The 14,590-nt window shown below is 41.9% G+C and overlaps 1 protein-coding gene across 1 annotated transcript in view; it reads right to left on the reverse strand.

Moving 5' to 3' along the window:
* The window catches only part of LOC117743631 (ankyrin-3-like), a 116,441-nt gene that overhangs the window by 46,214 nt on the left and 55,637 nt on the right, over positions 1 to 14,590 (reverse strand). The window contains 12 exon segments of the mRNA XM_034551274.1: positions 79 to 177; positions 331 to 429; positions 1,076 to 1,273; positions 1,828 to 1,926; positions 2,488 to 2,586; positions 3,632 to 3,730; positions 5,343 to 5,366; positions 5,871 to 6,056; positions 7,539 to 7,637; positions 8,254 to 8,352; positions 10,908 to 11,006; positions 11,300 to 11,401. Of these exon segments, the coding sequence (XP_034407165.1) occupies positions 79 to 177; positions 331 to 429; positions 1,076 to 1,273; positions 1,828 to 1,926; positions 2,488 to 2,586; positions 3,632 to 3,730; positions 5,343 to 5,366; positions 5,871 to 6,056; positions 7,539 to 7,637; positions 8,254 to 8,352; positions 10,908 to 11,006; positions 11,300 to 11,401 (1,302 nt within the window).

The following is a 14,590-nucleotide window of genomic DNA, read 5'->3' on the forward strand; positions in this document are numbered from 1 at the left end:
GTGGGAGCTTTTCATATGTGATGATGTGGGACTTTACTCTTAACAGAAACATGTACTTCTAACAGATGATCCACTCACTACGTTGGTCGTGTTCGGTGAGGCTCCGTGGTTTGTCAGTGCATTGACAATGTTCTCATGGCCCATGAAGGCTGCCACGTGGATGGGCGTGAGGCCAGACTGGAGTCAAAACAAGTCCAAACAAAGACAAGCTCTATTAGAGTCACAATGTATAAAATAGTGCAGCTCAGGATAGTTAAAATTCAGATGCACTTTAAAGAAACCACTTCTGGTGCTAACAGGTAGAGTGAAGCAGAAAATAGGGCTGAGTACCTCAGTGACAGCCTGGATAGATGCTCCATGTTTGAGCAACAGCTCCATCACTTTCACTCTGTTCTTCTTGCAGGCGATGTGAAGCGGAGTGAAACCGTTCTGCACACAGAAAGACAGAAAAGAAAGGTTGGTGTGAAGCTCACACTCACAAGGGTCGGTCTTTCCACAGTCACAAGATATCCATGCCTGCTTTTATTTGGCTGATGAAGTGAAGCACATCTGCTAAAAGATGTATGATTCGTGCAGATAATGTTAGTTGACAAAGAAACCTTTTCTCTCTTAATTCTTCTAATGCTTCTCAAATTCTGAATGAATCCCTTTTTATTTCTGTGTCATTTTCAACATCCATTCTCCAGAATTCATCATTCCCAGATATCTGTTTCTCTTCTCTTCTGCTTTATGTTGATCATTATATTACATACACTACTACTATTATTAGTCATATTTCTATTTATTCTATTACAGCTATTACTATTATCATTCTATAAAATCGACCGCTGTCTTTTTGGCAACCATAATATTAATATTTGTCTTCATCGTTAGGATAATATCTGTTTCACCGTTTATTATTCACTTTATATTCTTTGTATGTATTATGTACATCAATATACATTTTTGGTCTATGTTTTTTCACAACATAAATGACACTACTATAAAAAACTCTTCTTCTGGTTAAATGTAGCGATATGTTATATGTTTATTTACTGGATGATGTGACTTCCCCCGTGCAGCCCTTCATCCCTACCAGAGCTTTGGCGTTTGGGTTGGCCTTCTTGTCTACGATAAGCTTGGCCACCTTGTAATGACCACAGTGGGCAGCGACGTGCAGCGCCGTCAGGTAGTCGTTGGTGACGTCGTCCACCGGCACGTCGTGATGGAGCAGCAGCTGGACGCAGTTCAGGTGGTCCCCCTGAGTGGCCATGTGGAGCGGCGATAGCCCGTTCTATAGTGTGTGTGTGTGTGTGTGTGTGGGGGGGGGGGGGGGGGGGGGGGGGGGGGGCAGACAGAGAGCGAGACAAAAGGAGAGAGAGAGACAAACACACACGCACACATAGACAAATGGACAGACAGACACAGTAAGTTAGGGTGTGGCCGACGCGCTGCACAGACAGACTGAAGGAAGGTGTTGAGAAGGCTACAGAAGCATTGTTATAACGAGGCCATTACAACAATGTCTATTTTGTTACACTGGTCGTCCTGCGCGGTCAAACTGTGGGGCTACGCAGCGGAGACAGGCTGCTCTGGAGAGGTCGCACAGACGTTACGGAGACAATGCGACAACACTACAGCAACAACAACAGACGTCAAATAGCTCTGTGTGCGGAGTAAAGCTAGTTCATAGAAACCTCTGTGTTACATAGTCATGAGCAATGTGTACCCTGTTTGAAGGGGAATGTGATCTTTATCTGAGAGAAACACCAACATGTGACATGAATTTGTTCCCTTTCCCATTCTGAGCTAAGCAGCGCCTCCTGAATTGATCGTCCGAGTAGCTACCTTGGTCTTGGACAGGAAAGGAGCTCCTCGGTCTAGTAGGATTTCTACCACTTGCTCGTGCCCGCTCCTCGCCCCACAGTGAAGAGGTGTCAGACCATCCTGAAAAAAAAAGAAAGACAGCGCAAGTGTTAATAAATCACAGAAGATGTACAAAAAAACAATCAGCATCCGTGCTTTTCTACAAAATGTTTAAAACTGCATCTGTTTAGGTAAGTTCAAAGAAAATGAGTTACAAATATACCTTGTACATTTGATATGGATTGACTTAATTATGTTTGGTTCCACAATCGGTAGGTCACAAAGTTAAAAGAATAGTTTTTAAAGTTGCGATAAACTTCACACTGAAAAGATGAAAAAGATCAAATCCGGACGAGGACACAGCGGCATTCACCACAAACTTAATATTCTATGGATGAGGACATCTAAGCATATCGAGGAAAAGGCACAATGTTCACGTGTGTGTGTGTGTGTGTGTGTGTGTGTGTGTGTGTGTGTGTGTGTGTGTGTGAGACAGAAAAGTCTGTCTGATAAACTTCAGCTGATTACTTTTTGTTGACCAAATCCAATGCAACAAGGGTGGAGAATTGAAAAACCAACTATATAATTCAGCCTCATGTGCTTCTGAATGTCTTTCAGTTTTCTGAGGAGAAGTGGTCTCACCTTGGTCTTTGCATCAATTTTGGACCCTCTGTCCAGCAACAACTTGACCATGTTGCTGTTGCCCCTTTTTGAAGCCACATGAAGCGGAGTGATGTCATTCTAAACAGCGAAGAGGAAACAGGTGTTAGGTTTCAGCCGTCAAATTACATGTATATGGATATTATCTTCACAAAATAACCCACTGGGATATAAAAGTCTGCAATTAATCAGAATATAATCATTAGATATAAACCATGTAATCTTTTATTTTAAGATGTAAATCATACACTCTGCTTATTAGGGGTACATAGTCTTTTATTATCAAGCAAACAGCTGTGTTTAATTTATCTGCTCTGCTGTAGCATGGCTCTTTAGACCTGAACCTGTAATCAGTGTCAAAAAGCAGCACAAACACAAACACTCCTTCACACACTAGCTGATATAATTACGGGCCACTGTTGACTAATGTCTAATAATGTGGAAACAAACATATTTTTAATGTCACCCTTTCTTGCGTTACAATGTAAATGTCACAGTAAATAAAAAGCAATCCTACTACTAAGGCACATCATTTCATGTAACACTTATACTGCTCTGGACTTTATTTAAAGTACACAATATGGGATATGTTTCCCAGCGCACAAATAAAAATAAAATAAATGATAATTATGCTTTTTGTTAGTTGGCACTGTTCACAGTGTGTAACTTTGAGAATGCACACACAGCGAGGTGCAAACCGACGTGAGTCCATCAAACTTAAAACGCTTTGCACATACTGTCATGTTTTATTCACTAAAACTCAGGGTGCTGTCTGACACTCTATTAATCAATCATGTGGCTTGTAGATCTTCATAGATATTAAGTATACAAAACAGCTTTACCATCGTCTGCATTTTGTTATACAAAGCAGCAAATTCTGTACCCAGAATCACTTCAAATCACTTCCATGTCTTTATACTTCTGAATATTTTGAACTAAATTTAAAGTCAATCTGAGGTGACTGCTCAATAATAAGTCATGGAAACTAAACCACAGTTTCACATTTGTACAGGATCAGTGTGCTCAGCATATGCAGCGCAACACTATCTCCACCTTCACTCCCGTTTACCTTGTAGATGTTGGTAGTAGTACCCCTCCCAAACAGCAGAGGGCAGAATAAACTCACCCGAGCCATGAAGTCCACAGCAGCTCCTCTGTTTAGCAGAAGCGTGGCCACGTTGATGTTGCCATAGTGAGCCGCGATGTGGAGGGGGGTGAAACCACTCTGAGGATTGGAGAAAGGCGAACAACACACACGGGCAAACAGACAAGCACACACATTACATTACAAACTATGAAACCACTACACATGTGCAGTACAGACCTGGAGCTTTACAGCGGCCTACACGGGCCTACGGTTGACACACGGACGAGGACACACGCTACGATACACCGTAACACCTGACTTTCCCCACAGTGGCAGAAAGTCCTTCTTTCTAAAGATCAAACATGGGGCCAATGGTATGCTGACAACGAGAGGGGTTTTAGACGGAGTACACTTTACGGGCTTCTATGTGCTTTAATTATCACACTGGGCAAAGTAAAGTGAAACTATATAGGCTTGTGTGTTGAATACAGCTCCAGTTTGACAGATATTATTTACAAATTAATCTCTTTAATCTAGATCATCTCTTTTACAACATCCTGATACTTTTAAGGTGTAAGAAATGTGTCCTGCAAATGAACCTAATGTATATTCGTGAACCAGCTAAAATGGAGGTAATTTCCTAACAAACCCCCTAGCTTAGTGAGCAGCAGCTGTGAAAGCAAAGGAAGGACACTGGAAACAATCTGTCCAATAAGAACATGAATCTGACAATAAGCTATCTAATCATTGGCATCCCAATTTCAAATAACCAATAATCCAGAGGAGAGCAGGTGTCTCAGACATGTGTATCCACTCTGCTGATATCTGGTGTCTCAGAAGCCCCAACCAAAAACACTACGACTTTGAATAGTCTCAGAATATAATCTTACTAAAAAAACAAAATCGTTAATCCTGTTAAAAAAGTAAGTTAAGCACAAATTAAAATGAAGCAGAAAAATCCATCTTTTTAAATCCATCTTCTATCAGAGTACTATGTAAGTATTTTCACCACGATGCAGGAGCCTCACATCACAAAGCCATCAGATAAGTGTCCAGACACAATGCCAACCAAAACAGGCTCGCACAGAAGGCGGCCACCAGACTTTGGTGTGACGAAGGGGGCCTTGTTCCCATAGAAGCAGTGTTGAGGTAGCTTGTTGCTTTGGTCCCATGCAGAATGCTTTAGATGCAAGGGTTGGGGGTTAGATTTGACGATCTAAAATCAATAGAGCGTAGTAAACTAATTAGATTAGCTGTCTGTTGCTCGAAGGCTGGGTTCCTTTACAGCTTAATGGGGTTTTGGGTTGCCATGCAGGTTATGTACAAACCGCTGCTTTTCAATGAATGATAACCACTTTTCATGCTGACACTGGTTATCATGTTAATCGGTTTCATGGAAGGACCGAGTCAGGACACATTAGGACAACATTTGTCAACAGTCACTAAAAAATAACAGCTTTGGACACCATGAAACCATTAGAATCAGCTTGATACCCAAACCTCCAGCCTCAGGGTTGACGAAATCAGTATTAGTGAAACATGCGCTTTTACTCTGACTTTCTCAATGACTAGAGGTATCCATTACATGAATGCAGAGATGGAGAGGAAGATGAGACTGAGGGAGGTGACAAGGGGCTGCAGAAACACAACTGCATCAAGTCAGGGGTACTGAAGTGTTTGTTTGGTTGGTTTTTCAGAGTTTTTATGGTTGCGATGGAGAGACTACATAATGTACAGAGTAGAGGTGTACCTCTGTTGTTCTATTCACCATCATCTACAGAGTCAGCCAAGAGAGGAGAGAATAGGCAGTTAGCGAGCAAAAAACAGAAAAGGGCCGGAGCAGAGAGGGGAGAAGGAGATCACTACTAAACAATTTGTGGCAAAAAAACTTGTGTTGTTATCTATGATTTTAAATTTGAGAAAGACATTGTCAAACCAGAATCCTTTTCCAGCATCATCACAAAGTTAATTCACACATTCCTATGTCTGTCAGCTGAAATGTCTTATCTACAGTGAGTGTTATTCTGATGAATAATGTGATTTAATAAACACAAACTAAACATGTACTTCTGCATCTCTCCCCTTTCTGCCAAAAAGATCATCAAAAGAAAATTCAACCGAGAGAACGAAGAAGAGAAAAAAGGCAGCAAGAAAAGAACTGACTTTGTAAATCAAAGATGTAAATATCAAAGAAACAATTAAACAATCAAATATTTAGAGATAAAAAAAAAGAAAGAAACAACCAACTGAAGATCCACCACCTGGCTGGGTCACTCACCTTGGACTCAACATCTGCGTTGTGGTCATTCTGCAGGAGCAGGGCCGCGGCCTTGGTGTCATCCTTGCGGGCAGCGATGTGCAGGGCAGGTAGGCGTACCTTGCCCTTTGTATCATTCTCCAGCAGCAAGGAGACCACCTGGTCATGGCCCTGCTGGAGGGCCACCGCCAGAGGAGTGAAGCCATCCTGTGTGTGAGGAGAGAGAGAGAGGAGTCACTTGGGCTGGAGGGGCGCCGTAATGCACGACAGGTGACGGGGCTGATGGGAGATGGTTGGTGTGACTGGATGGATTATTATGTGGATGCAGGCAGAGAGGACAGCAAAGCAAGACCCCTGAGTCCTATCCGAATTTAAAAGGTTATTAATGCTCCAATGAATTCAAGTGCGTTTCCTTTTGTTTTATAAGATCTTCTTTATAATGTACAAATGGCACTTTAGCACGAGAACTATATAGAACTTGATTTTCGTCGGTCTTCGTTTCGTGCAAGCTAAATTGATGGGAAACATGACAACAGTAACATGTTTCAGAACTCTTCAAGTCAAACTGCGAACATTTTGTTTTTGTGTGATCATTTTATTCAGAAACAATCATCTGGAAAATTAAGCTAGAAAGTGTAACCTTTAGACAGTTGGATCTGCCTGGACAGGATAGTAAATCATAACATCATAGCCCATGTGTCAAACAGATGTAGAGATTAATGTACACTTTCACTGTATTCTCAAGCCTAATCACCTTATAGTTACATAATGAGATGATGGGGTGAAAAAAGGCTCAAATCTATCTCCTCCACACATTACTCTCATGATGTAAAATTCAGCTGGAGGCTTCCTACCACAGCACTGTGTTGCTGCATACTTATGTGTGTGAAGTACGTTTTTGTGTATGTGCATATGTGCCTAAATATATATATATATATCATGTTTATGTGTGCAGGTTAGTGAGTATGCACATGGGCAACCATATTCTATGTGTATGCATGTCCTGAAGGGCATCCTGTGTGGATGCTAGTGGACTGTAGACGGGCTTGGGTATTCCTGTAGCCCCATCAGCTATTTATCTCTGCATGTGCATTGTTTGTATGTGTGTAAGTGTGTGTGTGTGTGTGTGTGTGTGTGTGTGTGTGTGTGTGTGTGTGTATACGTGTGTAGACTGGTAAGTATGTGTGTGCAGGTTCCACAGGCTGAGCAACGTAAATCAGAGCAGTAACAGCAGCAGCAGCAGCAGCCGTGGAGGAGAGGCAGCGAGCGAAGCGGACCTCATCTGTGACCCACTCAAGGTCACTCTGCCTCCACCACCATACACTACCAATCAATGATGCTCTGCTTCGTCCCTCATGAGGAGATGAGGAGGGAGGGAGGAAGTAGGGGAAGAGGAGAAGGGGCAGGCAGAGGAGGATGGTGGAAAGACAGCGAGGTAGACATAATGGGAATGTGAGACAGAAAGGCCACAGAGACAAAGGAAAGTAGAAACAGACATAGGCAGATGCAGAGTGAGTGGGGTCGGGATCATAAAAGGAGGAAAGGGAGGAAAGGAGATGAAGGTGTTTAGTACAACAGATGTAAGGACCACACATGACCGAGGCAGAGAAAATGCATGGAGACATACTGTAACAGTATAGAGAGGTGAACACAATAACACGCACACACAGACACACACACACACACTACCTCAGTGGCCATACTCTGGCTGGCGCTGTGCTCCAAAAGGAATCGTACCACCTCCAGGTGATTCTCCTGGGCGGCCATGTACAGAGGAGTGAAGCCATTCTGCACACAACATAGACCCAAACAAACATCCATATTTACATACAGGCTTAGATCAAGCTTTGCTGCCACCCAAACATATAGATTTTTCCTTGTTTTGGCCTCTCATGGTTGATCTTTTCCTTGTTATATTACACTGAATGCAATGTAAAATGTCTCAACATGCCTTAGATGATGACACTATCAAATTCTATGAAATAATTCAAAATGAGAGTGATACGTAGCAGCCACAAAACAAAATGTTCAGGTAAAGTCTGAAAGATCTTTGTGTGGCTGTTACATCTCTATTGGCTGTTTCAGGGTTTGATTAGAGCAGAGAGAAAAAAGGTGCTTGTAATCTTTCTTCTCACCTTGATCTGATAGTATAATTTAAATTGCCAAGGACATCAGTTTCCTGGAGGCCTAGTTGGCGGGATGCCAAATTGTGTCAGTGAGGACCTTTCCACTGAGTGATTCCCCTCAGCGTCAGTGACTTCACGACACAATATCACACAAACAAATGTATGAACTGTAATTACATGTAAGTTGTTCCAGGTCCTAAATGTAGACCAACGGGACCTTGCTGTCATTTTGACGTTGTTGCGTGTGTCTGTGTGTGTGTGTGTTGAGTGCGTCCCACCTGTGATTGTGCATTGACATTGGCTCCATTTGTGACCAGCTCTTTGACGACTTCCGTTTGGCCAGCCAGCGAGGCTATGTGCAGAGCAGTGTTTCCTTTCTGGATAACATGGAACAGCCAAAGGAATGTGTGTTAAGCTCTGCCCCACCTGTCCAATCGTATTGCTTGTGTGTGTGTGTGCGTGTCTATTTGTCACGATAGTCTGTATATATATCCATGTCAGTCTCCATGCGCACCAGTGAATCCCCCCACGCCCACCACACTTTTGTCCTCCTGGCATTGCAGCTCTGGCATCCCCCTGCCGGCTCTGCCAACAATGTGTCACTTCCGATGCTCCGTGTACCACATAAACAAACTCCCCTTGAACCTCGGCCATAAATACAACTACAGGAGGCGTTTTATGAACCGGTACGGGTCCCTGTGAAGGCAGATTCGACCTCCAGCCTTTCTCCCGGCCGCGTGATACAAGTGCTGTTACACAATAGTGATCATCAGTCACATGCACTGAATACTGGAGCAAGGAAATCAGATAGCAGGGGGAATTAATAAAGAGACAAAGAGGCTGGTTGGTATATATTGTAGCTGAAGACAAGCATGTGTGTGCTCTACTGAGTCTAAAGACTTTTCTGTAATACAACACGGAATCTTAAGTGTAAAAAAATGCAATCTAATGCGATAACTATGCAATATAGAGAATACTACCTTTGAGAAGCCTACATTGAATGAACTTCCAATATCTGCCCTTGAAATCCCAAATCTGCTCACTGCAACTAAAGCATGGTTTAAGTTGTATATCTATGTTCTCTGTAGAACCTGCTGCCACCGCGACCCGACCCCGGATAAGCGGGTGATAATGGATGGATGGATGGATGGATCTATGTTCTTCAGAAAAAGATTACTGCACTGATTTAGAATTGCACATTTTAGAATTGTCTTTTGTATTCAACGTATTTTTCATCCTTTTCAAAAGATGCTGCCTACATTACCCACAATGCAACCTGATGACAGACAGTTTGGTCAGAGACTCAGGTGTGTGGTGTAGCCGTGAGCCATTAGCCTTAAGCAGAGATGAGGAGCGGGCTACCGAGGTCTGGTAAGATCACTTCTTTCTAAATCACACCCCTCCAATTTTTCTCATTTTTTCCTCATTTTCAAACTTGTAGTATTTAGCCCCAACGGATGCTGCTTTAAGTGGCAGCCATTTATACGCTTGTTAGTCCAGTAAAGCACACACACTACAGCCCCAGACATTGTGAATAAAGTTAAATCAGCATCTCTCTGACAGTCTCAACATTGTAAGCTTCTCAAGAATAGCATTCGTTATAGAGCTGCCAAGGGGCTGATAAACCGAGGACACTGCCTCTTGTTTAACTCTCCCACAACAAGAGCAGCACAACATAAGAGGGGCGGATATACAATTAACTTTAGCTTTAAACACCCACACAGCCTAAATGCTAAAACACTTTGTGTTACTGAGTCTAGGTATCCTAGATAGCACTGCCTCCCTAATTGTCTCCACCGGCCGTATACAAGAGAAACTGATAGGCGTCAGGGAGCAGGCGGTGGATTCCCAAGATCTTAAACTAATCCCCCAGCATCCTCAGGGTCACAACAGAGAGAGGCTTTAATTGGGGAGATTTTCTCCTTGATCTTGAATATTTCATTGTGTCCTCTGTTTATGTCAGCACTAGGCATGCGGCCTGTGGCAGAGAGGCTGAACCAGACGACTAAACGGGAGTAACCGCCTTCTGGGCTCAGATGTGGCTCTTCAACTCAACTCCTTTTGGCATTGGAGTAAAGATGCTTCAAAGGAAGAGACCCTCTCCTGATGAATATTACTGTATTACAGTACATCAAATCATCAATCATATCACTTATGCTGCTTTTGACGACCTTGTTCTTTATTACATATATGTAATACATTCTGCTGTGGAAATTATACCTAATTCTCAAATGCTTCATACGGACATATTTCTTTTTTCCTGCAGCATTCCCCACGGGGATCATTAAATATTGATCCAAAATGCAACTCTAAATGAAGGCTGCACACTTATGCTGCAATCCATTGCCGACATACGACATGGAAAAGTGGGAATTCCAATGGGCACGGCACACATTAAATGAGCTTTTTTCATAATTTGTTACTTTGTGTGGTGTTTGTGTTGTGAAACGTGCGCTGTAACAACGCTGTAATTGACATTTACATTCAGTTGATTTGTGCCTCTTTGCGAGAATGCAGTAAGTACTAGTTTAATCATCTTGTCTCTTTAAGTGTCTTAAATTAGATTTTCAGAAGTATTTCTCCACAGGATTCTCTAGTTTTTAATTTAAAGATGGTTACTTTATACACTAGTTGTATTTGTTAATGGTGCTGTGGTAATTGATGTAGGCCCTCTGCGGATGCTTGTTAAGCTCAAAGACTTGTCATAGAAACATCGGTTTGCTGCAGGCGTGCATGTTTTCTCGAATAGAAGCACTCGGACGCTTTTAGATTGTAAGTGGGTAATACCTACCCGAAAATATTGACTTTCGACTTGCAATGGATTTTAGTATCACAGTAGTAGCACTGTAGCAAAGTGCAGCCGCATTTTGTTCTGGATCCAAATATAGCTCTCTGTAACATCAGCTGACATAGGTGATGGGGTGGGCCTTACCTTTGTGGCTGAATCCACATCTGCTTCCAGCTTCAGCAGCTCAGCAACAACCTCCACATGCCCCTCCTTCGAGGCTAGATGGAGAGCGTTCAGGCCATTCTGAGAAAGAAACACATTTAGTGCAGTCTGTGCAGCTCTTGCACAAGGACAAACTATGAGATAATGTTAAGTAAGCATGGGTTAAAAATGATAAAACATTTCACCTAGAGGTTGATACTGCTTGTTCAGTTGTGCCCTTGAGCCCTCAATTTGAAATGCTGCTGATGCAGCAGTATGGCAATAGCATGTTTATGTGTGTGGAAAAGAATAACTTAAAATTGTTCTAAACCCCAAGGAGAACAGACAGTTGCAAGTACTTTTAAGTTTCTTAAAAAGTGTCTACGAAAACATACCTGATTGCAAATGTTAATCTCAACCCCAGACTTGAGGTAGTCAAGGACCTTTTCTAGGTTTCCTGCCCGGGCAGCTCGCAGGTAACTGGCATTGCTGTCAGACTGGAGAGGAGAAAACAAAGAGAGAGCGAAAAGGAGAGAGGATGAGAGTACGTAAAGTCAGACATTAGCCACATGCTTATATCTGCATATCAAACTGTTAATTATTAGGCATACAAGAGATTAAAAGCACATACAAATGTCAAAGATGTACTGTACCAGGTAGAACTCTGTCATAATTTCTCAGGCATCCACAACACATCTTAAGAGTGGAAAAACAGAGCCAATATCCATACACACTGCAGATCCATTGTCACTTCAAAACCAATGTTGTAAAGACCACTGGTGCCTCAAATTAAGACGACGCTAAAACATCTCAAAAAGTAAATCCATGAAAAAGCCAACAGAGCAACAGCACATCAGCCCAACATTTCACGTCATCCAGCGTCATCCATCTGATCCCACCGGGCTGTTATTTCAGCTTTGTTAAATCCAAATGTCTCCGATTCCCAAAGGTAGGAAGTGTTCAGCGACCGGGTGGTCCCTCCAGCTGCTGCAGAGACCTCCTCCTTTCAAGAGAGATCTCTCTCTGACTCCACCAGTAGAGTAGTTGTAGGTGTATGTCGCTGTGCTACCAGAAGCCTTCTCTATTCTGCTTGACTGTCCTTTTATTTCACTACAGAAATAGAGCTCTGCACACCAACAAAAAAATGATGAGGCAAGCATTTTTTTTTGCTGGTGTGTGTGTGAGAGAGAAGAGAAAAGGGAGGGAGGGAGGACAAGAGTAGACAAGGAGATGGAGAAAGCTAAACCGAGAGAAGACGAAGAAGAGAGTGGTTGCGTTTCTCTTCTGTATTCATGTTAGCTCCTGGGACATTTGGTTTGACATTAAGTGACACACAGCAAACTCTGCACATTTTGTCTTCTTTCTTCGCAGCAGCCTTTGCGAACATTATTTTGTAAAACTCAGCACTTGAGTTGCTGAGAGAACGAGGGAGAGAAGCCGTGGTACGTTGCGTCATAATAGAGCCTCAAAAACCAAAGTCCCCTGAATTATCTAAAGCCCCAGACCTGCTAAATTTAGCCGTACGTCCGGTGACACTAGGATAAACTCAGCGGGGACAAGCAGTTATCCAACATTGTGCTCTCTCCCTCCGACGTGCTTCTCCAGAAATAGCTCTGGCAAACATAGTGGTATCTGACCCAAAGCCAAAGTGTGAGTGAACAAGACATCCAGCATCAGATTGTTAAAAAGCCGTATCAAATATTTGTGTCTCCGTGTGCTCATGCACAAACTAAATAGTGGCAGATGAAGCAGTGTTAACTGGAAGTCATTTCCTAAAGACAAGAAACCATTAAGCCAAAGCTCATATCAGCCCACATCTAGAAATGTCTTCTTCCTTTTTCCAAACCGCCAACCCCCCAGAGAACTGTTTGACAGCACTGAACCACTTATGATCTTCCTGTTCTTTCTTTCTTTCTGTTCTGTTCTTCTGGCCTGAACCATCGTGATCACTAGATTGTGTTGTGTTTCTGTTATTCTGAATGTCAACCACAAGAAAAGACCAACATTTCCACAGCGATCAGCAGCAAACTCATCATCTAAATATGATTTCATTCTACATTCTAATTCAACAGCAGTAACAAAGACCCCTATACTCTACTACTAGTCAGTCCTGGACTCCAAGAATCAGCGTCCTTCATGATGACCTGTTAAACACTTCTAAACCAAGCAAGCAGGCTACCTCAACACTCTCACTGAAGTAAACGATTACTCTCTTATTCCACGATAATTCCACGTGATGTACATATTTATGATATTGACATGATTCTCAGTGACTATTGTTTACCAATGGCGCACTGCAGGAATGAAAACGTCTTTGTGATGAGAAAACATGCTCGAAAAATAGGAATATAAATAAACTTGGATATATAAAGTCGGGTAAAGGTGGTCATTTCCTTAAAAGAAACTTCATACACTCTCCCTTTAAACATTTACATTTTACAACTTCTTCTTTTCCTTTTCCTCCTTGTTGCCATTCCTAGAGTTTAGAAAAACAATTTCCCAGAGCAGATTTTCTGTTTGAATATACAGTTGTTGTTTTTTCAGATATTGCTTTAAAAAAAAAAATCTCACATGTATTTTCATGGTACTTAATAGACATGTTTATCTATTATTTAAATTCTTTCTGTATACAGAATATGTAATACTGTGATCTTGTACTCTTCTTTCAATCGTTCAATGTGGATATTTTAAATATTTTATAGAAGGCCATAATCCAGACCCGACTAGAAACAAACACTCTCACTTTATAAATAGATACAATACATCTGTAAAAATATGGACATCTAAAAGCATTTTCAAATTGTACATGCTATTTCATAGGTTAGTCTTTCAAATAGCACAGTTCTCTTTGCTCCTCCTTCTGCAACGGCCCAAGCTTAAGTGCCAACAGATTAAGTAGTCTTCATCCATAAGTCACTATTCATTGCTCTCGTCAGTTTATCCCTTAATGCCTGCTGTGAAAACCAGCGACCAACATGTCCAACCCTCCATCCATATCCCAGCTAGCTCCAAAATGAGGGATCTTGAAGTCTTTGTGAATGAGGCATTACGCAGGACGGGGCAAGAGATTAGTAAAATAAATATCATTAAGTTTTCACAGATCAGAGGTTCAAAGAAAATGGGGTCATTAAAGACTAGGTTAAGCCTGAAGGAAAGCATTAATCTAATGTTAGATAGAAGGAAGAGGATGAGAGGGATGATGAGAGAGAGAGAAAGTGAGAGAGAGAGAGAGAGAGAGAGAAAGGAATCTGACACACAAGTGACAACTGGAAAAACTGAGAATTTAGCATTTCCCAATCACAGTCGAAAATGCAGCTAATTTCCATGTGAGTTGCTGTAAAAAAGACAATTAACCATCTCAGTTCTAATTAAAAATGCCCTCTGGTCACTGACTGGTGTCTGCACACTCTCCTTAACAGGGAGAGGAGACACTACATTACAGTGACGCCTTAGTATTGACATTTGAAGGGCCGTAAAATATGTTGCTTTGATCAGATTACTCAATCAAAATCCTTAAATCTGAAAAACCCATTAAAGCTCAATCTGCAGACCCTGTAATATACAGCCCGACCTATATGTGTGAGGCAGATAACAACATCCGTAACTGAAAGTGTAAAATATCCCTACTTTTTGTTAAAGAATTGTTACGATGATGTTTACTATGTAGAACATTTGGGGATGAAAAC

Source organism: Cyclopterus lumpus, chromosome 15, assembly GCF_009769545.1.
Source record: "Cyclopterus lumpus isolate fCycLum1 chromosome 15, fCycLum1.pri, whole genome shotgun sequence".
NCBI lineage: Eukaryota > Metazoa > Chordata > Actinopteri > Perciformes > Cyclopteridae > Cyclopterus > Cyclopterus lumpus.